Source organism: Sturnira hondurensis, unplaced genomic scaffold (genome assembly GCF_014824575.4).
Source record: "Sturnira hondurensis isolate 20B ecotype Veracruz unplaced genomic scaffold, ASM1482457v3 Scaffold0004257, whole genome shotgun sequence".
NCBI lineage: Eukaryota > Metazoa > Chordata > Mammalia > Chiroptera > Phyllostomidae > Sturnira > Sturnira hondurensis.
In genome coordinates, this window is record NW_028076888.1 from 4,223,713 (window position 1) to 4,250,276 (window position 26,564).

Below are 26,564 nucleotides of genomic sequence, written 5' to 3' on the forward strand. Positions count from 1 at the left end.
CTCAAGGCCAGGCGGGCAAGGCGCCCAAGTCACAGTGCTCTTTATTTTCGAAGTCCCTTCCACTGATTTCAGCCCTACATGCCAACAAACTCTCTCACTGAAGTGCCAACTCCAAACGCGCTCGCAGTGAAGGGAAACAACTGTCAATTTGTAGACAAGATCGGGCCCTACTCTGCTCACCCTGAAGGTGGAAGGATGCAAAACACAGATTAAAAGCATGGTGCAACGCCCTGGTCAGTACATCGAGACCCAAGCCAGAAAGCATTGGCTCTGCTAAGCATCTAGACCAGGCTTGAAGCCACTTTACGGATTCCCGTAAGGAATCCGGTGTCAGGAAGGGCCGCCAGACTGGCTGGAATCCCGAAGTGTTTACGCGCAAATCCATCGGGGATTCCAGGCAGCTGCCTCGCACTCATCCCCCCGCTGGCCTCCCCGTCGGTGGGGCAGGTGACCCCGGAGATCGGTGCTCAGCCCACGGGCTGAGCCGGGTGACCTTGAGCCAGGCCCCTCCCTCCGGCGGCGGCCAGAGCTGGGAGTAGGAAGGACTGGCAACTGGACCTTGGCGCCCCTCCCGCAGGCAGCGGGCTCAGTGTGGCCGGCCCCGGGGAGCTCGGGGATAGGGAGCGAAAGGGGGCCGGGATGCCAGGCCCAGGGTCCAGAAGACAAGGCTCCCGCAACCCTCCTGCCAGCCCCCTCTGTTCTCACAACCCTAAGCTCCGCTTCAGGGGACGGAGACTCCACCTTCCGGATAAAACCCTGTGGAAAGGGCGCCAGATCCCGTACCTGGGAGGAGGAGCTCAACCGGGGCGTGACCCCGGCACGCAAGGGGTAATGGCAGGTTTGAGGTCTGAGGTCCGTCCCATTGCAGAGCGTGACCCCAAAAGGCTGGTGAAGGGGGTAGTTGGGACACCGGAGAACTGACTGGCGCCCCATTCTTGGGTGTTGGGTTGGGGGGCTTGCACACTGGGGTCCCGCATTGAGACCGAGGGTCGGGGGTAAGATGTGGACTGACACCGCCCCAATCCCAGGGTGACAGGCTACCAGGACCCCAGAAGAGGTGCCGGTTCTGGTGGAGCCTCGGACTCCCAGGACACAGACGCCGGGGTCCCACGGAGGCTCAAGCTGTCCAAGCCTGTGGCGGGGGTGCCCGCAGGGACTCGGACGCAAGGATCCCCGGAGGTGAGGGCGGCAGGCTCTGCGCCGTCAGAGGCTCGGACGCCCCAAGGCTCCCCAGAGGATTTCTGACGGCCGGAGGGTCGGACGCCGGGCCCCGGACTCCCGGACCCGCGCTCCCTGCGGGCGGGGGCCGGACCCCCTGGTCTGAAGCGGAGTTGGAGCGGCCGGCCGCCGGCCCACGCCCGCCCTGCGGTCCCCCGCCCTGCCCGGCGCCTCCCCATCTCAGCTCGTACCTGTCGGTGTCCCGGGCCGCCCGCCCAAGCCCGGCACTGCGCGGCGCTTCCTCTCCGCCGCTCCTCAATGGCGCTGCAAGTGGCGCTCCGGCCTCCCCGACTCGACCAATCGAGCGGGCGACGCGCCAGCGCCTGGCCAGCCGAGCGCCGAGTCATCGAGGGGGCGCCCCCTGGCGCCGACGGCGGCTCTTGCAGTGGAGGGAGGGGCCCCTAACGTTCGGGCGCAGACAGCGTTTGAACCCAGGATTCTTCCTTCTGCAACGCCCGGCCTTCCATCTAACCCTCCCCACTCTACAGTCAGGTCTCCACTTAGCAGCCACCCGACTCTGTTAAAATATAATTCAGACCATGCCACTTGCCTGCTTAAAACGGCTTCCCCTTTAGGCTTAAAACCCACTTCTTCGCAGAGCTATTGGATTTGGTCCCTTCCTATTTCTGCCACTCTCCTTGGCCCACAGCATCCTTCAGTGCCTGGCTCAGGACCTTACATTTGCCATTCTCACTACTGCCCAATAGAAAGGTAATGCAAGCTACATAGTGATTTTAAGTGTACTGAGTTGGTACATTTTTTTTAAGAGAAAAAGTGAAAGTAATAATATATTTTATTGAATCCAGTATATACTGCACGAAAAAAATATTAAGGAAATATTTTAGGTTTTTATAGTAAGTTTTTGAAATCTAGTGTGTATTTTGCACTTAACAACACTTGTGAGTTCAAACTAGCCGCATTTCAAGTGCTCACTAGAGTATGTGGCTAGCGGCTACACAGCAGGTCTGCAGAGTCAGAAAGTTGACTCCTTGCTTCCGATGTTCCCCCTCCATCTTACCTAAAGTTCCCCTCATCCACTACCCTGTTGTATTTTCTTCACAGAACTTAATGCTCCCAAAATTATCTGTTGGTTTATACATCTTATCTTTCCTCCTTCTGAAAGTTCTCTGAAAGCAGAGGTTTTATCTTTTTCACAAATGTTTCTTCAGCACCCAGACAGTACCTGGCATAGAAAAGACTCAACCAAAGTGCTACAAATGAACGAATGAACAGGAATGAACGAAGAGAAAGACGGATACTTCCTCTTGCACTGTCACCAGAACAGGAAGAACACCTCAGGCTCATAAAAAGTCAGAAAATGCAGGACCTAGGACAGCAGAGTGGCAATGGTATATTTACCAAGTAATTATCAACCATCGTAATGCTAAGCTAAGGGCTGACTCACTCCTAAGCAAGGTCTGGGTTCCTCTGAAGTGGCATCAACCTGCCAGAACCTCCACACGGGCTCCCCTGAAGGGCTGGGGTGCGGCTGTTTAGTCCCTGCACTCCCCAGATGGAAAGGAGCCCATCAGAGCCACAGGATCTGAGTCCAGATCCTCCAGCTCAGAAACATCTGGCTGTGCCTGAGGCGTGTCTGAAAGAGGCAGGTGCTGGGGCACCATTCACTCAACCGCCATTACTTGAAGTCCCTGTGCCCTCAATTTCTTATCAGTCTGAACATACACCCTCCCACCCCGAGGTATTTACCCAAGACAATGAGAGCACATGCATGCACAGACTTATACACAAATGCTCATAGCAGCTTCATTCGTGGTAGCCAAAACCTGGGAATAATCAAAATGTCCCTTTGAGGGGAGAAAACAAGCCAGACCACCAAAGACCATATACTGTACTGATTCCATTTCTATGACATTCTAGAAGAGCCCTAACTAGAATGGCATGAGCAGATCCCTGGTGGCCAGGAGCAGGGGGTGGAGGGAGGGGACTGCCTTGGGAGGGGCATGAAGGAACTTTTCTGGGTGATGGAATGGGTCTAAATTTGGGCGTTTGTGGTCACAAGCCTGTCCACAGCTGTCAAAATTCGTTGAAGGGTGCACTGAAAATTGGTAAATTGGTAAATTTTCTGTAAATTATTCCTCAGTAAAGCTGATATGTTAAAAAGCCCTGCCCTCCTAGCGCTTACATAACAGCAGGAGAGGAAAGACAGGCAACAGGCAAAGTCAGCATAAAATAGTGAGGAACCAGATAGTTCTAGGTACCAAAGAAGAAAACAACACTGGGAAGCAAGGGCAGAGAGAGGGGCATCTGGTTTCACAGGTGTGGCCAGAAGAGGCCTTCTTGAGAAAATCTGACCCCCAGGGCCAATTCAGTGAGTCTACAGGAAACCCAAGAATCCCAGGTGATGCGTTTGGGAATGCAGAGCTGGTACAAAGGTCTCATGGTACAGAAGGGAAAACTGAGGACTAGAAAGGGGCAAAGACTAAGTCAAGGTCATAAAGGAGACCAGGGTGCAACCCAGGTCTCTGCTGCGAGCCTGGAGCCTTCTCCCATATGGCCTCAGCCCTTCCTGCCTTGAGCCATCTGTCTCCATCTACTAGAACACAAGTTACAGCTGTTGTGGGAAAACCAGGAGCCAGAGGGGTCAAACGCTGGCCTGGCTGAGGGGATGGGGTTGTGTTGACCACGGGGAAGGTCCTCCCTTCGTCCCCACCCTTGCCGTGGCCCCAAAGTTGCAAGCCACAGACACAACAGTTGAGAGGCTGCAGGAGATGGGGGTCATGTCTCAATTACCACACACGCTAGACCCTGAGATGTGTGCTGAGGCAGGAGGGGCAAGTGTTCTGAGACGGGCAGATTTGAGGGCACCTGCTCAGTACTACCCTCCCCACCTGGTCTAGTGTGTATCAGTCTCCAGAATCATTTGGATCACGGTGGGTGCAGACAGGCTGCCAAAGCTGCCGCACAAAATGTTTCTTTTGGCCCACAGGAGGCTTTAAAATAATTCAAATTCATTATGACAATTTAAAAGCTGGAGTTTACATGCGGAAATCTATACTTGAAACTTCTCTAGAAAAATTGGAAGATTTGAAGACCGTGGAACCCCCACACCTCCTATGCTTACATTCATTCATTCATTCATTCATTCATTTGCCATTTATTGAGCAGCTACTATATGCCTGGCACTGTTCTAACCAGGTGGAGCTACATCACTGAGCAAAATAGACAAAGTTCTGTCCTATTGGAGCTTATGTTCTATCAAGAGGAACAGATGGTAAGCAATAACTATAACATATATGTAAATTATACAATACTGGAGGTGATGATATAAGAGCCCCATGAGGGGAAGAAGGGATCTCAGGGGAGGGGAAGTTGTCATTTTAATTATGAATTAATTTAATCAGATCTTGAAGGCATTTAACTTTCGAGAGCAGTGCAGTAAACCACACACATAAGTCTAAGCAGCCACATTTAAAAGAGTGAATAGGAACAGGTGAAATTAATAGTAATGTTTTATTTAACCAAATACCTCCAGAATTTTACTTTAACATAGTCAACATAAAAATTATTTTTATACATCCAGAGTCTCTTGCGAAAATGAAGACAGCATGGGCAGAGGTGGTACTGTCACCCTGCAGAGGGGAAGAAGGGACAAAGGACAGACCACAGCCCACAAGCCAGCCCCTTCTCTTGCAGAGGAGATTCTGAGCTCCAGGGAGAGACCGTCACTGCTCCAGGTTCACACAGCAGGGCACTAGTTTAGGTTTGCCCCCAAGCAGCTGTTCGGCCCCACCTCCCAGCTTGCGGACGCTGCCCTGCTAGGTGGCTTCTGAATATGGAGCTCCTGGTGGGCAGAGAAGTCCCGAAAGAGAGGGCCCTTCCCCTTTGACTTGCTCGTGAAATTCTACCGAGCTGGTTATCAAGAGTCTCCCACAGTAAACAGACTGTTCATCCTACTTGACTCATTTGATAAGTATCAAACTCAGCCCATGAGAGTCCTCACCTGCAAAGCAGGAATGATGGGCACCTCACCCATCTCCTAGGGAGATTATGCAGATAAAATAACCGAAGTTCAGTTACCCAACTCTTAGATCGGCAGAGCTGCAGAACTTACACACCCCGGCTCAGACCCCTCCCTCCACACTGGGAATAAAACCCTCCATCCTTTCTGCGGCCACCCTCCCTGACCCTGTGTCCCCAAGGCCGATTCAAGTTCAGCTCCTTAGAAAAGCCTTCCTCACCCCACCCTGCAAACCAGCAGCTCCCCACCCTTCTCTGTCCCTTTGTGTTCCTGCATTTTTCTTCTTAGCACCTACCACCACCTGGCATAGCCCATAAGTATTTCTTTTCTTATTTTAGATTTTATTTATTTATTTTTAGAGAGAGGGGAAAGGAGGGAGAAGGAGAGGGAAAGAAACGTTGATATATGAGAGAAACATCACCCCCAACTGGAGTCCTGGCCTGCATCCCAGGCAAGTGCCCTGAGTGGGAATCGAACCGACCAGGCCAGCGCTCAGTCCACTGAGCCATACCAGCAAGGGCTACGGGTATTTCTTTACATAGCCCCTCCTAGTGTGTCGGCTTCAGCAGGGACCTGGTCTGTCCCAGCCTCTGTCGCAAACCCCACATCCACATGTGCAAAGAAAAAAAAAAGCAGCTAATATTTATCGAGCACTGTGCCAGGCATGGGTTCCAAGCATTGTACAGATAGCAACTTCTGTAATCCCTTGCTCTGAGGGAGGTACTATTTTAACCTTGTCTTACAGATAAGGAGAATGAGGCACACAGAGGTTCACGAACTTGCCTGAGGCCACACAGACAGGAAGTGGCAGAGCCAGGACTGGCCCCTGGGCAGGTGGGGTGAGGGCCCAGACTCCTGACTACCTCACTCGTCCACCCATGGCTGTGCTCGGTAATGACGCTGGATGGACGAAAACTGGGCAGAGAGAAATCAAGAAGTGGCTCCCTCCCCACCCACGCTGGCCCTGCCTGAGAGAGCCCACTTGCTCCTGGGTGGTTAAAGAAAAGAAAAAGGCAGGAGAGGCTGCACTGGGCCCATATTTACTGGTCACCCCAACAGACAAGGGGCTGCCTTCAGTTGTTTCAACATAGACCCCCTGAGTTTTGCAATTTATACAAGCACACCTCGTTCTATTGCATGCTTCCTATTGTGCTTCTGGGTGTTGCATTTTTTTTATACATTGAAATCCAGCTCCTCCACCAGCAAAAAGATGATGACTGGCTTTACAGTGGCAGTCTGGAACCAAACCTGCAACATCTCAGAGGTATGCCTGTCATACCAAATACATGTGTGGTCTTCTTTCCCTGTTCCTCGCTCCCGGCTCCTGAAACGCCCTGGAGGTGTCTAAGTGGTAAGAGCACCGAGCCCTGGCCGGGTAGCTAAGTTGGTTAGAGCATCGTCTTGATAGGCTAAGGTTGCAGGTTGCGGGTTTGATCCCCAACCAGGGCATGTACAAGAAGCAACCAATGAGTGCGTCCATAAGTGGAAAAACAAATTCTCTCTCTCTCAAATCAACATTTTTTTAAAAGGAGAGCAAGCACTGGGACCATCCTTCATCCTTATTCTTGTTCTGCATCCTCATATTCTGAAATAGCTCCAGAGCCATTGAGGTGAAACCAGTGTCTCTTATTCGTATCAATAATCAATCTGTTAGTATCGCAACCCATAATGCCTGATGTTTGGAAGCCCCTAAGGATGGGGACTGGTTGCCACGGAAACCAACCATGCGATTAGAGTGTTGAAACTCTCAGCCAACCACCCCCTCACCTCTAGGGTAGGGTTAGGGGCTAGAGTTTGAACCAATGGCCAGTGGCCAATCACTTCATCAATCATGCCTATGTAATGAAGCCTCAAAAAACCCCAAAAGGGTGGAGTTTCAAGAGCTCCCAGGTTATGAACATAGAGAGAAGCGCAATAAAATCACAATACTACTGGGGTCACGAACATGGACCCTCCAGCCCCTTCCCACAGAAACCTTGCCCTATGTATCTCTTCCATCTGGCTGTCCTTGAGTCTGAACTGTATCCTTTGTAAAAAGCTGGTGATGTAGTGGGTAAACTGCTTTCCTGAGTTCTGGGAACTGCTCTAGCAAATTAATCAAAGCCAAGAAGCAGGGCGTTCGGAACCTCTGGTTTACAGATGATAGGTCAGAAGCACAGGTGCAGCCTGGACTTGTGATTGGCATCTGAAGTGAGGACGGTCTTGTGGGATTGAGCCATTCACCCGTGGGATCTGACACACTGTCTCCAGGTAGACAGCATAGGAACTGAATTGCTCAGTGTATGTGGCGGTGGCGGGTGGGGTGGGACAGGGAGCCCATATTTGGCGATCAGAAGGGTCAGAACCAGAAGATGGAGAGGAGACACAGGAAGAGTTTTCCTTTCCACCTCCTCGCACAGAATCACCTGTTTTCACCCTTGTGTGTAGAAGGGGAAACTGGACCAGGGGTGGTTGGGGCAGAAGAGAGCGTGGGGGAAGCAGAGAAAGGCAGGGGATGGTTACAGGTAGAAGCCACTGGAAGCAGGGTAGCGAGGAGAAAATACAGCTAGGCCTCTCTCTGCTCCCACCCCCGTCTCCTGCTGGCGCCTTCCTGAGGGCAAACCCTGCTGGGAGCAGAGAGCAGAAATGGGCACGTGGTTTGGCAGGGGCAGCCTCCTGGGCACAGAGCTGGGAGGGCTGAGGGACTAGAGCAGTGTGCACATTGGTGGTCTGTCTGCTTCCCCTCCCTGCATCCCTCACCAGCCCCCATCTAGCCAGAGCAGGGGGACTTCAGGAGGGACCACCCCGCCTCCCGGGAAGGAGAGGCCAGGAGAGTCAAGAATGCGATCAGCATCCCTGTCCCCACAGCCCGGCTCCCAACCCACCCCTCCCAGCACCTGGAGACGGCTTTCCAAAAGACAGATCTGGCCACGTCTCTCCACGGGTTCTGACGTGCTGGGGAGTCCCCTTTCCCACTGCCCACCTTAGCTGCTGTTCCCCCACTCCCACCCCGGCCCTCTCACTGCGCCCGCCAGGCCCTGGGTGGGGCGGGGGAGGTATTCAGCTCCTCCCTCCGCTCTGCAGGCCTCTCTGCTCCCTCTCACCCCTCCAGCCCCTTCCCTGACGGCCTGATCCAGAAGGTCCTCCACGTCAGCCTCATTTTCCTCATCGCCATTTGCTGTGCATCGGCTCGTGGTCTCTTCCCACCCCCTTGGTTTCGGAGCCGCTGCACCCGGCACCCAGAGTAGTGCCTGACATGAACGGGAAGCGCAGTAAACACTTGTCCCTTCAGACACCGTGGGCTGGCAGGACATATCTGTGGCACTCAAAGCCACAAGGCTGAATGGGACCAGCAGGTGGAGAAGAGGCACGGGGCAGAGGTGAGGAGGAACCAGCAGAAGAAGCAGGAGAGCCAGCTTAACACGGGAGACAAAGGGAAGGTTTATTCAGAAGCAGGAACGCTTTCCAGTAGGCAGTGCAAAACCCCATGGTCTTGGGGTCGACACAGCCGGTTGGCTGAGGCTACATCCAGAAAGGGTCTCCTTTCATTCCATCCATGGCTTCCAGGCCCTACTGGAGTCCTAGTGAGAGGCCTGAGAGCCTCCCGGCATTGTCCACCAGGGGGCAGCCCTGCTCCATGGCCAAACAGAGTCCAACGTGGGCAGAGACCATGGCTGGTCTCCCCTACCCTCTAAAAGTTCGGCGGCAAAGTTCAAGTCCAGTGGAATTTTTCAGCAAGGGGTCCAAGTACCGTGAACCCAAATGGCTTCTCAAGGAGCCCCAGTGCCCTTCTCTCCAGAATCTGGTGAGGTCACACTTGACCTCCCACCCTCTGCAGGGTGTGGACAGTGTGTTTAGCAGGCTGACTCTTTAATAGGTAAGAACTCTTTGGCAAAACTTAGCTTCAGCTGCTTCAGGAAGGCCATTCAGCCCGACAACATAGGCTACACAGACCCACAGCACACGACAGACACACAGACACACAGACACAGACTGGCTCGCAGCGTCTCACGTCCACTGGGGATCGTGACAGGCACAGTACCAAAGTGGCCCTGAAGCTCTCCTGGGGCCTGGGCCTCCAGGAACAGCAGGAGGAGGTTGGGGGGGAACAGGAGCACCCCCTCGGGAGTCACAGGTGGGAAGGTCCAGGCTGAGGTAGGAGGAGAGAGATGGCTGGGGGGCCTCGGCCATCTCTAGGTCTGAAGTTCCCTGATAGAAAGTGTGGCCTAGGAGCCCCACACCAGACAGCGAGGGAGTGGGCAGGGCGGGCACTGTGGGCACAGGGGTGAAGGTCAAAGGCAGAGAAGGCAAACCCTGAGGTTTTGGCTTTGTTGTGTTGTTGGCTTCTTTGTCTGCATGGTGGTTACTTTTTTTTTTTAACTGCCACGTATTAAAATAGGAAGACTTCCTGTTAGAGGTTTGCTCAATCTGCCCAGGGCAGGGCACGCACCCAGGCTGACCACCTGGGCATTCTGGGTGTCTGATTTTCACGCCAGGCATGAGAGGTGGGACTGGTGGGAAAAGAGTTTGGGAGGTGGTGATGCCCCAGGGTCCTTAGCTAACCCAGGGGATCCCCACCCCATCATCTGGTGACAGCCCCTCCCCTTCTGGGACCACCCTGTAGTCTCAGCATTCAGGCTACACGCTGCCCCTTCTCCATGGATGACACACGGCACTCCTCTGCCCCCTCAGGCCCCTCTGGAGGGCAGAATGCTGGGGTCTCCCAGGGAGCCAGAGCCTGCAGACCAGGAATAAAATGAGGGCTTCAGAAGCCAAGTTCACAAAACCAGAGATAGGGCAGTGCAGAGAGGCAGAGGCCCGCCCGGGCTGCCCAGCGTCTCCAGCTAGCCTTGTGCAAAGGAGAGGTTCTCCACGACTCTCCCTCTGACAGGCAGGTGAGAGAAAGGCCAAGGCTGTGGAGGCCACTAAAGGAATTTGGCCTAGAAAGAGCCGGAGTGCTGAGGGGTGGGGGCCAAGAAGGCTCAGAGGTCGGCCCACTTGGGCGGTGACTCGGCACATGCCAGCCCGGTTAACTAGGCTTCATCCCGGCATCCGGCACGCCAAAGTTCAGGGGCTTCTCCTCTGAGCTCTGCCGCAGGGTCTCTGGGGCCCCTGGATGGGACTGAAAAAGGCATTCCTCCTTGGAGAAGGGGACCTGCTCGTCCTCCGGGGAGCTGGAGGGGCTGGAGTCCGGGTTCCCTGTTGTGGAGTTGGCCTGAGAGGAGCACTGAGAGCTATGGTCAGAGCTGCTGCAAACGTTGACGATGCAGGTGACATTGACCTGGGTCCCGTGGCTGCCAGAGGAAGATTCTGCAAAAGATGAGAGAGGACGGTCAGGTGGGGAGTGGGGAGCGAGGACGTCATCACAGCCCGTCTCCTGCCCAAGAGCCAGGTTAAGGCACGGGGGCGGGAGAAACACTGAGCCAGGGGCCAGGAGGCCCCGCTTCCAGCCCAGCTCTGATGTTAACCTTGGGCAAGTTGTTTAAAGTTCATGTGCCTATTTCCTCATCTCTAACTAAAAATCCCCAGCTCAACTCACCCCACAGATGGGAGGAGCCAATTACAGAAAGCAAGGGAAGGTGCTCCAAGAAGAAGCACACTTCCCACAAAGAATCAAAAAAGTAAGCACGGACGGCAAGTGTACATTACAGAATATAGGTCAAGCAATTGAGATGAGTCACCTTCCAGTCCTGGCCTCATCCGCGGCACTGGCCACACCAACTGGGACAAGCCAAGAGCCCTGTCAATGGCCCACTCTCTGTACGCCAAAGAACCAACATCCGAGGCTTTGAATTGCTCCCCCCTTTTAAAATTAGAATGATCTCACGGTGTTTATCGTTATCTGGTAGTGACACAGTGGTCGTCAAAGCAATGTGAATAACGTTCAAGAACTATACTCCCCACAAAGAACAGCTCAAGAACAAACTGCCTTGCTTCCCAACAACGCCTCACTTCATGACTCACTTCTGGACGGAGACACCAGGGAGCAGAGCGAGCAATATTATCTCCTTCGAGTGACCCGACCTAGCTGTTTCCTTGACTTCGTCTTAGAACACACCTCTCTTCGGCACCCTCTGATACGCGGCTCATACGCCCCGTCAAAACCAAAGACACAGCCCTCCGTCTCCTTGTTCGCCTGCTCGGAAAGCCACAGCTGGACCCCAGATCTACTCTGCAAGTATCTGATGAGCAGCATGCACCCCCCTCTGCACTTTCTGGCGCGGGCCACACCCCTCCTTGGTGGAAGCTGACAAAGACCACACTACGCCGTGTGCTCCCTCAGAAAGCGACTTCTCACAATTGCTCCTCCGTGGAGGGTAAGTTGTCTTCATTCGCAGCCAGTCTTTTCCCTCCAGGCGTCTTAGATGCCTCTAAGACGTCATAAATCTGGGGTTCCAGAACGGGGAGGGGTAGCAGTCTGTCCTCATCTCTGAGGCCAGGAGGTCGTCAGCTTTGCAGCCTGACAATACTGGGTTCGAATCCCAGCTCTGCCCCCATGAACTTAGCCAAGTCACTTAACCCATGGGACTTCCGTTTTCTCAGCTGTGAAATGGGTATAATGACCCTGTCTGTCACCTCACAGGCAGCGATGACAGTCCTGTCCACTGCCACGTCTTCAGAGCCTGCATGGCTCCTGGAGGTGGGGTGACACTCTCAGAGATGCCAGGCGGAACACTGGCCCCACCGAGCCAACCACGTGGGCTGCACCTGACCCTGATCCCAGCCCCTCCTCCCACCCACCCTGCTCCTCCTCGTCTCCATTCACACAGCCAACACTCACCCAGCTGCTCAGGCCCAAGGCCTCGAACCGATCTTCCTCCCACACCCCCCCTCCGATCCATCGGCAATGCCTGCCTGGTCCACCTTCAAAAGACACTTCAAGTTCACTACCTCCTGCTACCTATCGCCCATGCAAACCTGCATCCACTGAGACCTGGACCAGTGTGAAGAGCCCCCCATGTCTTCTGGCCTCTACCTCACCCCTCTGCCATCCATTCTCCACCAGCAGCCAGAGCAGCCCTTTCGAACTTGGCAGGTGACTTCCTTGGTTGTTCAACAGACCAAAGTCCTCAGCACCGCCCACAAAGCCCCGAGGAACCTGGCGCCCACCTCCTCCCATCCCATCTCCTGCTGCTCTGAGCCCCAATGTGTTCCTTCACCTCCCTGCAGCTCCTTGAGCCCTCCGTGCCTCAGGGCCTTTGCTTGTGCTGTTCCCTCGGCCTAGAAAGCTCTTCCCGATTTCCATGGCTCATTCCTTCCTTTCACCCAGGCCTCAGCTCAGAGGCCCCCTCCTCCAAAAAGCCTCCCTGACTGTCCTCTTTAAAAGACCGCCCATCCCATGACTCACTCCTTCCGCCCCTCCCTCCCTCCCTCTGCTTTGCTCTCCTGGCACTAGCTCCTCCCACTCCCGGTCCATTTCTTGGAGCGCTCATTCGTGTGTCTCCTCACCAGGCTCCCAACTCAAGAGGACAGGAACTATTCCCTGCTGTGTCCCTCCCGTCTGTAACAGACGTGTGATGAATAAATAAAAACCAGCTCACAGGTGTGTTTTGTTCTTGTGGGCGCTCATGTGTTTAAGTGATTGGCCACCAACATTTAAAGTTCAGGAATTCACATTTTAAACATCTGGGCTATGGCTTCCTCTGAGAGCCTGATGTATATAGCGGAGGACCCGCACACCTGAATGCAGCTGGCGGGAAGGGCTTTAGGGCGAAGGTTCACCGCCCAGCCCCCGACTCCCCTCCTTCCGCCCCGCCCACCCCCTGCAGGCAGCTGAGTTTCCTAACTAGCGGGTGAGGGATGAAGGATGCGAAAGCCAGGAGATGGAAGGGTTCTGACCCACCAAAGGCCCTGGAAAGTGACAGCTGCTGCCGCCAGGGGGCCCTGCTGAGTGCCCTGACCTTGCGGTGCCCACAGAGTGCGGAGAGGGCGGGGCCTGGCTGGCTACTTTCCAGCCCCCTCCCCAGCCCAGCTGCCCCTGCGCCGGAGGATTCAAGACGAGGTTGGAGTTGGGAGGTTGGAGTTGGGAAGCGGCTCTCAGGACAATGTGGAACAGGCGGGGAGGGCGGGGGGCGGCGCTGAAATCACAGGTCAGAGGAAATTTCCACCCTGTGTCCCCACAGCACCCAAATGTCACCCAAAATCACCATGGCCTTTGCACACTGCAAATGAGACATTGCGGGGGCGGACGGGGGACCGCAACAAGGTTTACCGGTTCCCACGGTGGCAAGAGGTGTTGGGGTGGGAGGGAGAAAAGGGGACAGCAGAGGCCAGACAGGCAGGAAGGGGAGGAATAGAGAAGGGGCAGGAGGTGGAAGGGGTGGGCAGACACGGTCAGGGGGCCCCACAGGGTGGGGCAAGGAGGAGGCCACATCAGGACGGCCATGTAACAGGTATCACTAAGGATCAGAAAGGCGAATACAACCAGTGGACAAAGACCAAGAGTTACATTTGCAGCTCACTCATTCATTCATTCATTCATTCAACCAACGTTGAGGGCCGCCTGCTGTATTCCAGGCACTGACCCAAGCCCCCTTGGGCCGTTCTCAGGACACCACAGGGAACCACAGGACACCACACGTGGAGGGCGGGCTGTGGTGGAGAAGCACAGCAGCCGCCTGGTTCATGTGGGCAGCCCAGGGAGGAAGGACCCCGAGTCCGGTGACAGGGAGGACAGACTGTGGCAGCGCTGCTAAGGAGGTGCCGGGGCTCCTCTCTAGATGAGGAAGCTGAGGCTCGGATTCTCACGGCACCAGAGCAGCCGGGAGGGCATCTAGAAATGACCCAAGTCCACCGTCATTCTTTGGGTGAGTGGGGGAGACACGGGCCAGCAGACTTGACCTCTTACTACCAAACCCACTTCAAGGCAGCTCCAGGCTTCCCAGGGGACTCCTGCAGGGACGCCCTCCAGCATTAGCACTGGAGACACCCACCAGGGCGACACCTCTCCGAATTCAGGGCAAAATGCAGATGCTAAAGGGGGGCAGGGGCTTCTCCAGACTCCACACCAACCCTGGGGCCTCAGGTCCAAAGGCCCCGGGTGACAAGCCACAGCCAGTGGAGCCCTGGAGGCCCCGCTGATCCACTGAGCTTTCTGTCCCAGAGCCCGGGGTGAGGCCTGGCTCCTTTACTAGCTGTGTGTCCTGGAATAAGCTGTTTTACCTCTCTGGGCCTCAGTTTCCTTGTCTATAAAATATAATCGATATTAATAGATCCCATAATTATAAAACAAAGATATTATATAACAGTTACATAATACTGTGGCATTAATACGTAATATTATTACATATTAGACGTATAACACAAGAAAACTCCCTGCCTGGACATCTGACCTGAAGGGCAAGCGGGGGCGGTCCGGAAGGAAGGGTGTTCCTGATGAAAGAACCCACGTGGGCAAAGGTGGAGGGAACTGGGGGGTCAGAGGACAGGGTCCGAACCTTGTGGCTCGGCCCTGCACCCGAGGGTAGTAGGGAGGTGCGGCTGGAGGGCGCACCAAACGCTCTTGCACCAGGAGCTCGGGCCTGGTCCTCAGGGGAGGCCCAAGAGGAGACGGCTCAGACCGAAACCAGGAAGAAACATGAAGGGATGGGGAGTGAAGCCAGATGGGTTCCTGCCTCTTACCTGAGCTCCGGGAGCTGGTGCGGGCCTCCCCAGACCCGCTGGCCTGGTCCCTGCTCGGTGCCTGTGGCTGGTTGCCGGAGGTTGCCCTCCTGTCCGCCGCACTGGCCGAGCTCTCCAGGGAGCTGTTGCTGGAGCTCGGTGCCGTGGTCAGCAGGTGTTGCTGCTCGGAGCCTGGGGCACCCTGGGCCTTCTCAGCAGGCAGGTGAGGCTGGATGGGGAGGGGGGAGGGGCAGAGATCAGGCCACCAGCCAGCTCCCCGCCTCCCTCCTTCTCACCACCATCTGCACCCCATGCCACAGCAGTTCACAGTTTACATGACGCTTCTGCCCATAGTGCACGTTCTTTCCACACACAGTGCAATCGGGACATGCGGTTCTCTGTGGTTTCCGGGATTAGCCACCAGCCGCCCTACGGGAGTGGGAGTCCTCTTTGGGCAGGGTGCCAGGTGGCCCTGTTCACCTAATAGTGTTTGAGGTGGGGCAGGACTTTCATCCTCATTTTGTGTTAGGAAACAGAGGCCCAGAGAAGAAGTGTGACTCGCCTGAGGTCACCCCCCAGCACAGGATGACGTGGCTCAGCCTAGCAGCCAAGAGCATGGACCCTGGAGCCAGACACGTGGGTGCAAGTCGTGACTCCATGACTCCCTAGCTGTGTGACCTAGGACAGGTTACTTAGCCTCTCTGTGCCTCCATTTTTCATCCCTAAACAGAGAACAGAAACCCGCCTCCTCGGGTTACTGTGAAGATCAAATGGCTGAGTATCTGCAAAGTGCTCAAACAATGCCCGGCACGCAGTGAGCCCCACACGAGGGCTGGTTAAGTCAGGGCCATGCAAACTGCCGCCACAGGCCCGTGCTGGGCGGCCACCGTTTCTGTACAGGCTGCGAGCTAAGAATGCTTTTTACGTTTTCAAATGGTTGAAAAAACATTAAAGACTAATATTTTATAACACGTGAAATTTCGTGAGGTTCAAATGTTAGTGTCCATAAGTACAGTTGTACCGGACTGCAGCCCCTCCCTCCCTCTTGTTCCCGCAGCACCTGTGGTGGGTGTGAGTGGCTGTGACAGAGACTGGGGCCCGAAAGCTGACAGCGCTGCCCACCTGCCCTGGACAGGAAAAGCTTGCTGCCCCCATGTGGCATCAGTAATCCAGAGCAGGCAGCCCTTTTACTTGGGCCCTTTCCAGAGTCCACCCCCAGGCTGCTCTGTGACTTCCCCTAATGTCTTCTTCTCGTGGAACATGAATAAAACAACAACAACACAACCTTAGCCAACATCTGTGTGTCATCCAACGCCCAGCGCTGTGCTGACGTCCCTCCAAGACACTATCCACAGTGACCCTTCCCACAGCCCAGTGCTACCCTCGCTTTGCAGGTGTGGAAATGGAGGCCCAGAGGGGTTGAGTTACTTGCCTATGGTCACACAGTTAGGACATGGTAGAGCTGGGCTATGGCCCACAAGGCCTTTCCTGGCATGGTATTTCCTCTCTGGATGCCCAAAATAGGTGCCCGTGTGCAGACAGCACACTGGGGAGCACCTAGAAATCCCACTCCAAGGCTGTTGCCTGTCCACATTAGCCAGAAGGGCACACAAGCCCTTGCCTTGGGGTTCTGGGTGATTGCAGGGTCCCGGGAGGAAAGAAGATGGTACGGGCCACACTCTCACCCACTGCCCAAGATGAAAGGGTAAAACAAGAACTGAGGGGAGAAGGGCTAGTGAGACAACACCTCAGCAGGGTAGGGGAGATGAGGATCAGAGGGTGAGAGGTTGCTGTGGGGGGCACAGGCATGTTAGACCCCCTCCCCCCGGAAGGCTGAGACCCCAACCCCTCAATTCCAGCTGTGCTCTGAGCAGAGGCAGAGTATCTGATCCCTCCCTGGGCCAGCCAATCACCGCAGCCCGGCCCCCAGGCCCGCCCACCTGGGCTGTGGCCTCTCAGCACCCAAGCCCTCAGAAGCCCTCCACATCCTGAGGGCTCTTGCTCAAGCTGGAAGGAGCCTTCCCATGGCCCTGTGAGGCCATGGAGGCCTGGAGAGGGGTCACCTCCTGCTGGGCATCACACAGCTGGTCCGTGGGAGGGGCAGGACCAGAGCCACTGACTTGCAGCTGTGTCCTGCCTCCCTGGTCCCCACCCCACCCCTTCCCCAGCTTTGAGGGGATGCAGGGCATTTCCAGATTTCTAGCTCATGCTGCACTTGCCCAGGTGGTCTGACCTTGGCCACCAGACCCCACTCCCAGCCCTGCTCTGAATTGGCAGGGAGGGAGGAAGAGGAGGAGCATCCAAATGCCATTCCTCACAACCCCCAGAGAAGGGGGTTTTCACACTCCTCTGCTGTGGCCAGGGCTTCAGGGAACAGAACCCCCAAAGGCCACGGCCCTCCCTCTCTCACAAGTTGCAAAGTTTAGACAGGCTCTGAATAGGGCAGATAAATCCTGAGTCCTGTTCCTTAGGCTGGGACCCCAGGGAGGGGCTGGGGTGTTGAGGGGTTCATGTGAAAAACAGGATCCCAGCGAGCCAGCCCCTTCTCACTTCCCAGCCCCTCAGGGCCCAGTACTGCCACGTGCAGACGCAGAGACCTGGCAGACCCAGCAGCCAGGTCCTCCAGACAGAGGGTCCATGCCTGTCCACCCGTGCAGGTGTGTGTCCATGAGGCCCACACGCCTGCACGCACAGGGGTGAGGGTATGTGAAGCGCACACATCGTCTCTGAGGGTACGCGTGTGCACGTCTGGGAGAGGTACAGTTTATGTGTGTGCTGAGGGTGGTGACGAGAGGCACTCCTAGGTTTGTGTCCCAGGCCACTTGCCTTGGCTGTGTGACCTTGGGAAAGTTACTTCCCTTCTCTGAACCCAAGTTTCCTGCATTATGAAACTGCAGCAATAATCTTACCAGGGGTGTCATAGCGTGGCTGTGAGAATAAACAATGCTCAGAACTGCGCCCAGCATGTGTTCAGCACCTCATAAATGCTCCCTCTCATTGTTAAACATGAGCCTGTGCAGGAATGTGTCTGTGGGGGTGACTGCGCATGAGCTCACACGTGAACATGCTGACTTTTCCTAAAAAAAGGGAAGCCACTTTTCCACCAAGATTTGCATTTACTTTTGCAGCAAGAGCAGTCACTGCCAGCCAGCTGAGGAACAGAGAGGACACAGGCTAAGCACAGGGGTGGGAGAGAGGGTGGGGCCCTGGGGACTGAAAGGCACCTGGGGCGGTGACCAGCCTCTGAGGGTGGGCCCTGCAGGGGGCTGAAAGTGCTTGGGGCAGCCTAGAATGTCTGGGCTGCCCAAACCTGCAGGTTCAGACAAATTTCAACCCTGGGCCCTGGCATTTACCGAGTAGGCTGACCTCATACGGGTAACAGAACCTCCCTGAGTCTGTTCCCTCCTCCATAAAATAGGGGTAATTGGACTGTGTACCCACGGGGCTGTGTGAGGATGCGGTCAGTGCCTCGACACAAGTGCGGAGCCTGGCTGGTGTGGCCCAGTGGGTTGGGGCATGCTCCCGTAAACCGAAAAGTCACTTGTTTGATTCTCAGTCAGGGTGCGTGCCTGGGTTGCGGGTTCAATCCCCAGACGGAGGTACATACAAGAACCAATCGCTGTTCCACCCCCCCCCACCTCTCTCCCTCCCTTCCCCTCTCTCTAAAATCAATGAGCATGTAAAACCAATCAGCATGTCCTAGGGGAGGTTAAAAAAAAGAGTAACTGAGTTGCTTACACTGAGTGAACACGAAGCTCAGGAAAGGGAAAAGGGAAGCGGAGGCTGTGGGGCCACAGCTGAGACATCCTCACCGCACTGAGTCCGGGGGGGAAACAGTCGGTCAGGAAGAGAGAGGACCTGGCACCAGCAGGGCTGCAACAGGGGAGCCCGCAGGGTGCGCCCACTCTCTGGGCCGCCCCGCAGCAGCTGTCAGCTTCACTGAGCGGAAGCCAGAAGAAGGAGGGAGTGGCATTTGCACCCCAGGGAATGAGAAACAGTTTGAAGTCCCAAGCCAGTCTTCACGTCTGCTGAAATACTGCAGAACAGGTCTGGAGACATGGTGCTGTGTGACCTCAGGCGAGTCACTTCCCCTCGCTGCCCCTCTTTGCTTGTCAGCACAATTAGGACTTGAAATCAGTCCCTGGTCCCTACCGAGTCCAAAGCCCTGTATAAACCTCAGGCACTGGGCCGCCCAGGGCTGAGCTGTTCCCAGCACAGTGGTTCAACACCCGAGACATTTTCAGTCTCACTCCTTGGAGGCAGTGCTAATGGTGTCTAATGGGGATGGGACAGTGATATTGCTGAACAGCCTGTAAAGCACAGGACAGTCCCCAAGAACAGGATGATCAGGCCCCAAATGTCAATGGTGCCAAGGCTGGGAAACCCTGCCTCAGCAGGGCAGGAGGCGATGGGGGGAGCTCCTGTTTCCTCACCTGCAACGGTGGGTAAAACCCTGCCCTGCCTACCAGACATGGGAGTGCAGCGGCCACCCTATACTGGCTCACCCCACACCCGTTTCCAAGCCCTCTCCCTTGTCTTCCTCCACCACAGAGTCTGGGAAAGCAACGTGCCCCCTTTCCTTGACTCCTTTGCAGCTAGGGGTGGTCACATGACACCATTCAGACCAATGAGGCAAAAGGAGCCATCTACCCAGGGCTTTTAGGAGAGTGTCTTATTTCTTGATAGAAGGCACTGTGGCTGCCCTGGCCATTCCCCTCTCTTCTTCCCATCTCAAACCTGGAATCACGGGAAGTGGTGACCACCCTCTCATGACCTGACGCCACAAGCAAAGGAGCACAAACCAACACACTAAAGACAGCAGAGCCTGGGGTCCGACCAGACTCTCCGAAGGACGCGACTGAACTGTTCCAGCAGCCATCAACGCCTCAACCTCTTGGTATGTGAGAAAGATAGAGCCTTTTGGTTTTAAGGAACCCTTACATTTTCGGTTACTTAGAGCCGATGGAGAATGGATGAAACACTACGTCAGCGCTGTTTCTAGCAGAGTCCCTCACAGGCCCTACTTTATAAAAGAAGAGCCAAGGTGAGTTAGCTGCTTTGGCTGCAGTGGGGGGGACTCAGGGCCCGAGGCTCTGACGCAACCCCAGAGATGATCCCCAGGGCCTCCTGTGGAACCCCGGGGGTGCCCTGGCGCTCGGTTTGAAAACCACTGCTCTTTGAGGAAGTGCTTTGTAAGCACTACAGAGATGCAGAGAACCCTGGTGGGCTGAGTGAACGGCGCAGCCCCTGAGCAGGACTGTCCCCTTTGCGGGTGAGGAGACAGCCACAAGCCACTCCACATCTGCCTAAGGTGGCACCACAGGTCCACGACCATACGCTTGCCACTGACACCACGAGCCCCCCCATTCTGCGATGTGGGATTTCCCACTCAGTCTCCTTTACTGGCCCATGGAGGGCAGCCCAGCCCCCAAGGACAGACCCTGGGTGGTCTCTCCTCAGCCTCCCTGCACTCCACACAGCACCTGCCACTGGACACCGGGAGGGAGAACAGGGGAGGAGGAGGGGGAGAGAGAGGGGCACTCACCACCACAGCTTCTCCTCGAAGGCAAAAGGGCTTCTCTGCAAAGAGGAAAGAGAGGACAAGTCAGGGAGAGTCACTTCCTCAGGCCACAGGGACCTACCTGGGCAGGTAACATGGGGCCCAGGCAGAACCAGCGGGAGTAGACCCAGCCGTGGGGGAAGGAATCTCCTACCAGACAAGGCACGAAGGGACCCACACCCAACTCTCCAGCCAGCTCAACATTATTCCACTCCCCTCCACCACCCCCTACTGGTTGCCGAACCCCCACTTTGCTCATGCCACGCCCTCTGCTTAGCGTGTCCTTCCTTTCCTGCACACATGCCCCCTCCAAATCTCATCCAGCTCAAATGCCAGCTGCTCTAGACGGCCTGGCTCCCCCAAGATTCCCAGACAAGAATCCTGGCCCCCTGCCGCGCTGACAGCCCCGATGGAGCCCTGCCTTTCAGTAGATGAGTTAGTAGAAGAGCCCTCTGCCCCACGCCCTAAGCTCCTGCAGAGTCTACAAGCATCCAGCCCTGTCTTACTCCCTGGAGGCACCCCGGAGAAGTTTCCGGAACAGATGGATAAAGGGGAAAAGGAATGGAACCTTACTTTTCCTCTGGGTCATGATGACACAGTTCACAACCACCAGCGTCAGCAGTCCCAAGGATGTCACACCCACAATCAGCCCTAGGAGGACAAGAGAAACTCAAACAGCAGCTGCCAAAAGCAAATTCAAGTATCCCAGGGGCCCGGCTGTCACAGGGGAAGGGCAGGCCAGTCCCAAGGTCTCAAATTCAATGACAAAACAAACAAGCCCCAAACTGTGCCAAACAAAGCATGTCTGTGGACCACAGTCACCATGAGGGCCACCAGTCGGAGACTTCTGGCCTGAAGTAGTCCTGACCCCAGATGGGAAGCCCATGAGGTGGCGTGGCCCAGCCCACACTGTCATCATGGCCTAATGGGTTCATCAGAGCCAACAGCCAGGAGACCATCTCCTCTTCGAGATAAAACGCTGATCCCACCTCTCCCAACCCAGGGGTCTCAGTAACAACGCCGGGTCTGGGGAGAAGACTAGTCCCACCGCCACGTGTATCCCGGGACAGAGTGCCCCCAGCCCACGGCGGCTCTCAGCACATCTCTGAGATAGCAGGGAGGAAGGGTGAAGGGCCCTCTGGTGACTTACCAATGGGGAGAGAGATATTCCCTGTGTTGGACTCTCCCACTGGGGGAGTCAGGACCGAGGAAGGGTCGGAGGGACTTGGAGTGGTGCGGGGCCCTGGCATGGGCTCCGTGAGTTGGGGTTTTTCGGACCCGGCCTGAGGCCTGATGGCTAAATTTGGCTTCACTGTCTCAGTGAGGGACTCAGAAGTGCAGACCGAGTCCCTGCTTGCGTTGCCGGGGATGGCCGTGGATTTACAGCTGGTGGGGAAGGAGACTTGGTCAGGGGCAACAGAGGACAGAATGGCTCAGGGTGGCTGGGCTCACCTAGGGGGGGCAAGTCAGTGGGCAAGGGTCCCCACAGCCGGGATGAGGGTGTGAGTACGTGCCCTGTCCTCTTTTAAGATAGCCCCTTCCTGCCCTCACCCCCACCCCTCTCCCCACGTTCCCCACTCAGTCCAGGGGAAAGGCTCCTATTCTCCGTGCTCTGTCCGGGGGCCCACCCACCGTTAGATGACCCATCCTGGCACTGAACGGAGTTCAGGCAACGCCTCAGCCCACAGCCATGAGTGGGGGCTGCAGACACCACGGCACAGCCACTCCGTGCTTGTACAGTTATGCCCCTCTGACACCCAGGGACAGCCCCTCCCTACTCCTCCAGAACCGAAGGACTCAGCCGCTCACATCCGGTGGGGCCTGCAAGTATCTGTGGATGACGACACATCAGAGAATGTCCCTGGGGCACAAGCAGCACATACCACGTCTGATGTTTTCGTTCCTTCAGAAAAAAGAAATTGGAGCCTGTCACCGACTCAGATGCACCGGAAACCTAGGGGAGGTCTGAGGGGCCCCCAGACCTCTGTCTATGCCTCTCCCTCTGAAAACACACACACGCACATGCACACACATGCACACACACATGCACACAGCTGGGGGATTGTCCTTTAACCGATTCTAGTGACGTCCTGGTCTCCAGGGTCACATGGGTTCATCCTCCTGCGGCACCACTTGATTTCCCGGCAGCTTAGGGCTTAATCTGATGCACCTCTGGGTCCCCAGGGCCTAACACACAGTGTGTGCCTCACTGGGAGCACTGGGGGAAAGAACCAATGGGGGGCAGGTGGACCAGCCAGCACCAACAACATTCCCAGGCTCAGTTGATGCCTATGAAAGAGAGACCCGAGGCAGGCCCCAAGGCCCTCTGCACCAGCCCCATACCTGGTCTGGACACGCCGAAGCCGGGGGGGCACTTGCGCAGCTCGGCGCACAGCCGGCACCCCTGCTGACTCTGCAGCATGCAGTACCAGCCTGGCCTGCAGGTGCACGTGCGGTCCTGTTCCCGGGTGCAGGCCCGCGTCTCCACCTGGTCTGGAGGAGCAAGGAGGCAGCCCAGGGTCATTCCCGCCTCCACCACCATGCCACCCTGCCCTCCCAGCCAGCCCACCACCCACAGAGAGCTCTGATCTCCAGCAGGCTAGTTGGCCCCCACCGCCCCAGCTCAGCATGGGGCAAAAAGAACACTGGCCACGGGGTCCCAAGGCCTGCAGTCTTGGTCTGGCCTCATGGCATGAGCAAGACACAACTTCCTTGACTCTAAAATGGGCACATTTCTCCCACAGCTGCTTATGGCCCACTGGCAACATGGTGCTATTGAAGAGGATTCGGTGAGACAGGACAAAAACGCCACTGATAAACTGTAAAGAACTGCACCCATGCAACCTCATGCCCTGGGGCACAGAAACACTGAGTCTGGGGGAATCCCAGCCAGCTTTCCACAAGGGGCTGGAATGCCTGGAGCCCAGGGCAGGATGCTGGGGACCACCCCGCCCTCTGAGCCCACTCACCAGAGCTGCAACGGGAGCCACAGCTGAAGCATTCGGGGACCCAGTTCCAGATCTGGGTGTAGGTGCTGTCCTCACAAGGGGTGCACACCGTATCAGAGGTAGCAGTGCAGAAGAATCGTGCATGGTAGCCTGAGAAAGCAAGGGCCGGAGGTCTCAGTGGGGAGGGGCTTCTTCCCAGACCCTGGCCTCACCCACCGTTCCCCGGAAGCCCAGAGTTCTGCAGCCTAGCTGCAAAGAATCTTTGACGGGGCTCTAACTACTCCATCGACTCATCTCACATCCAGCAAGTACCAGCTGTCCCTCCATCTTTGAACCTCCACAGCTCATATAACACAACTTGCCCTCTGCTCTTTCCAAATGCCTAGAACTCTGCCACCGGAACTGCCTGTTATAGTCAATCACACTTTAGTGCGAACTGGTTTGCCAGATCCTTTCTTCTTTAGAGTTGGCTAAAATTCTCCACCTGGGAGTATAAACTAGAGAGGAAAAAAGGAAGTAGGGATGTGGTACAGTTTCCCAGCAAGGCCTGGAGAGAAGGCATACCAGGCAACAGAAGGGTCCCAAGGCAAAGCTTTAAGGAGGTTCTCTTCTGAGCTCTGTAACACCATAGTCACTGCTGTGCTAATCTAGTAGCTTCTTACAAAGACCATGCCAATTAATAAAAGAAAGAAAAGTCACTTCCCCTGGAGTCTCCTAAAATGGCTGTGGGAGGCGACAGGTCCGTATGTGCCTGCCCACATCTCAGGCGGATGGCCCAGAGCCCTCCAACGACTTCCTGGGTCCTGCAGAATAAAATCTAAACCCCTCACCACTGCCCCTGCTTACTTACTCTGAGCCATACCCTGGCCTTGCTGTTCCCCAAGCGCACCAAACAGGCTCCCGCCTCAGGGCCTTTGTACTTGCTGTGGCTCCTGCTTGGCATGCCGTTCCCGTACACTTGCAGGACTCACTCCCTCACCTCCTGCATGTCCCTGCCCAAGTGTCAGCTCCTCAGCTGGGCCTCCCCTGACCACTCTGTTGAGAACAGCGTGGCCTACTCCCTCTCCCTCCACCTGCCCTAGCCAGCCTTGGTTGCTTCAAAGCACTTACTCTCTGATAGGATCACACATCTATTTCCTCTGTTTCTTTGTCCCTCTATTAAAATGCAAAATCCACAAAGGCACGGATTTTGTTTGCCCTGCTCTCTTTTGTATTCCCAGCACTTAGAACAGTGCTGGACATGTAGCAGATGCTTTGCCGGTATTATAGGAAGGAGGTATAAGCAAATGAATAAATGGACGTCACTGGGCGTTGGGCCACCCACCCAGCTCTCCCACAGGGGGTTCGGCCTCAGGTCCACCATGTATGAAGCAGGGAAGCATTCACTGATTCCATCTAACTCGTACTGAGCACACAGTACGTGACTGGCGTGGTGCCAGGTGTTCGGGAGTCAGTGGAGAGCAAGCCCGGTCCCTGTCCTGGAGGAACACACAGTGGGGGTGACAAAAGAGGAGCCAGGACCGAACAGGATGAAAAGAGCTGCTGTCATGGGGGACGCCAGACACCACTGGGAGCTCAAAGGAGGAAGGAGATCTGGCCCGCAGTACAGGAAGGCTTCCTGGAGGAGGCAGACATCTAAGCTGAGGTCTAACAGAGAAGGGAAAGGGAGCTGGGAAGAAGGAACAGCGTGTGCAAAGGCAAGAGGGAGCATAGGGCCAATCCATGGAACGAGAAGGGGTTCAGTAGGAATCAAGAGCCACGACCCTGTCCCCCCTCAAACTCTTATTCACACACTCCCTCCAAGGCATCAGCCCCCAGGAATGGAACCAGTCTGAGGTCAGGGACCCATGGCCTGTCCCTCACCAGGAGGACACATGCTGCAGCACATCTGGGACCTCTTGTCATAGTATTCTCTGTGCCGGCACGAGCTTCCGGGCTCCGGGATATAGGGGGTGAGCACGTCCTGGAAGGAAGAACGACAGTCGTCAGCGTGGCCACGCCTGACACCCAGATCCCTGCCCTGTGCCTGCAAGTGCTTGGCTCTCTCCCTGCTGGGGCTGCACGGACGATGGACGAAGGACATGGGGACTTCTGCCTTCAGGTGGGGGTGTGGTGGAGGTAGAAGGGACAGTCCCTGCTCGCTCCCTTCTTTAGTGTAGCACACCCACGTCTGCAGGCAGAGAAACGGGGCCCGCTGGCCAGAGGGTGGGGCTGGCTCCTGACACTGCCCGGGGCAGATGTAGGGCCCTTAGAGCTGTCCCAAAGGCAGTGGCCTCCATCACAAGGACCCACAGTGCTCAGCACAATGTAGCCCTCTGCCGAGGATGCCTCCCCTTCCCTCCTTCCTGCACCTGGGAATCGTCCCTTTGTCCTTCCACCCAACTGCCGCCTGCTCTGGGAAGCCCTCCTGGACTCCCCCAGGCTGATTCAGGCTCTTCCGGGCTCTCTCTGAATGCCGGACAGAGCTCCTTCAAACGATCACCTCACTGTGCTGAACCCGGGTACCTGCTTGTCCTCCCAACTTGCATGGGTGCGTGTGCATGCGTGTGCACGCACACACCACCCGTCTGCGGCACACAGGGCAGAAACAACGGCTCTAGACCCTCAGTGCCCACACGCAGCCTGCAGCAGAGCTGGCGTGCAGCAGGTGAGTGTTTGTTGAGGACAGTGGTGACAACAGTCACCATTTCTGGAACACTGACAGGACACCGGGTGTTGTTCTAAGAGCACCTGGAGGTGCTCTAGTCAGTGGGTACCACCGCACCCACCCACCCAGACCCCCTGTACCAGCAGGGTACCCACGGCCCCAGCTGCCATGGGCACTGCCTGAGAACGACCCCCAGCCTGCAGATGCTGCAGGAGAGTTCACACCCCAACCACCGCCCCATCTCCGTCCCCATCCGGCACCTGGACGTCGTGCCTGTGCAGCTGTGCCCTCGGCTGGCCCCCGCCCTGAGAACAAGCAAACAGGGGCACCCAGCAGCCTCTTCTGCTTGGCCTGGCAAGCCGTCCCAGACCCATCCTGGTGTCTCAACAACCCCCAAAGCCTGGGGTTTCTGGGGGCCCCACAATCTGCAGCTCCTCTCCCCCACGTTCCTGCCCAAGCTGCCTTCTTCACCTAGAATAGCCTCTTGCTTCATCTGACAAAATCCCACTTGCCCCTTCTGACGGCAGCCTCCCCCTGCCCACGACTCGCCCTGCATAACCACTGGTACCCTGAATCCTGACCTGCCTCCCTCAGGGCTCCTGGTACACAGGCCTGTGCCCCCACTCAACGGGC

At 56.1% G+C, this 26,564-nt stretch overlaps 3 protein-coding genes across 7 annotated transcripts in view; 1 reads left to right on the forward strand and 2 right to left on the reverse strand.

Moving 5' to 3' along the window:
- Nucleotides 1-1,500, reverse strand: part of VPS13D (vacuolar protein sorting 13 homolog D) — a 231,268-nt gene extending 229,768 nt beyond the window's left edge. For all 4 annotated transcript variants that reach the window (XM_037045200.1, XM_037045199.1, XM_037045198.1 and 1 more), the window contains exon 1: nt 1,410-1,500. The gene's annotated coding sequence lies outside the window, so the exon portion shown is untranslated. The remainder of the gene's footprint in view (nt 1-1,409) is intronic.
- On the forward strand, nt 553-3,019 carry LOC118986336 (translation initiation factor IF-2-like). Of its 2 annotated transcripts, XR_005066347.1 has the most exons (3): nt 553-852; nt 1,029-1,179; nt 2,388-3,019. XR_005066347.1 is itself a non-coding variant. In XM_037045203.1 (2 exons), the coding sequence occupies exons 1-2, from the start codon at nt 640-642 to the stop codon at nt 1,740-1,742; spliced, it is 927 nt and encodes a 308-aa protein (XP_036901098.1). In that variant the 5' UTR covers nt 553-639; the 3' UTR covers nt 1,743-1,986. The 2 variants fall into 2 exon arrangements, 1 of the variants encoding a protein (XP_036901098.1); XM_037045203.1 differs by lacking the exon at nt 2,388-3,019 and having other exon boundaries at nt 1,029-1,986.
- Nucleotides 3,020-8,602: 5,583 nt separating this feature from the next.
- Nucleotides 8,603-26,564, reverse strand: part of TNFRSF1B (TNF receptor superfamily member 1B) — a 33,881-nt gene continuing 15,919 nt past the window's right edge. Inside the window, exons 2-10 of the mRNA XM_037045202.1 lie at nt 25,148-25,247; nt 23,306-23,434; nt 22,680-22,829; nt 22,146-22,239; nt 21,487-21,722; nt 20,910-20,987; nt 20,322-20,356; nt 14,798-15,005; nt 8,603-10,486 (exon numbers count right to left, since the gene is read on the reverse strand). Of these exons, the coding sequence (XP_036901097.1) occupies nt 10,206-10,486; nt 14,798-15,005; nt 20,322-20,356; nt 20,910-20,987; nt 21,487-21,722; nt 22,146-22,239; nt 22,680-22,829; nt 23,306-23,434; nt 25,148-25,247 (1,311 nt within the window). The 3' untranslated portion in view covers nt 8,603-10,205. The remainder of the gene's footprint in view (nt 10,487-14,797; nt 15,006-20,321; nt 20,357-20,909; nt 20,988-21,486; nt 21,723-22,145; nt 22,240-22,679; nt 22,830-23,305; nt 23,435-25,147; nt 25,248-26,564) is intronic.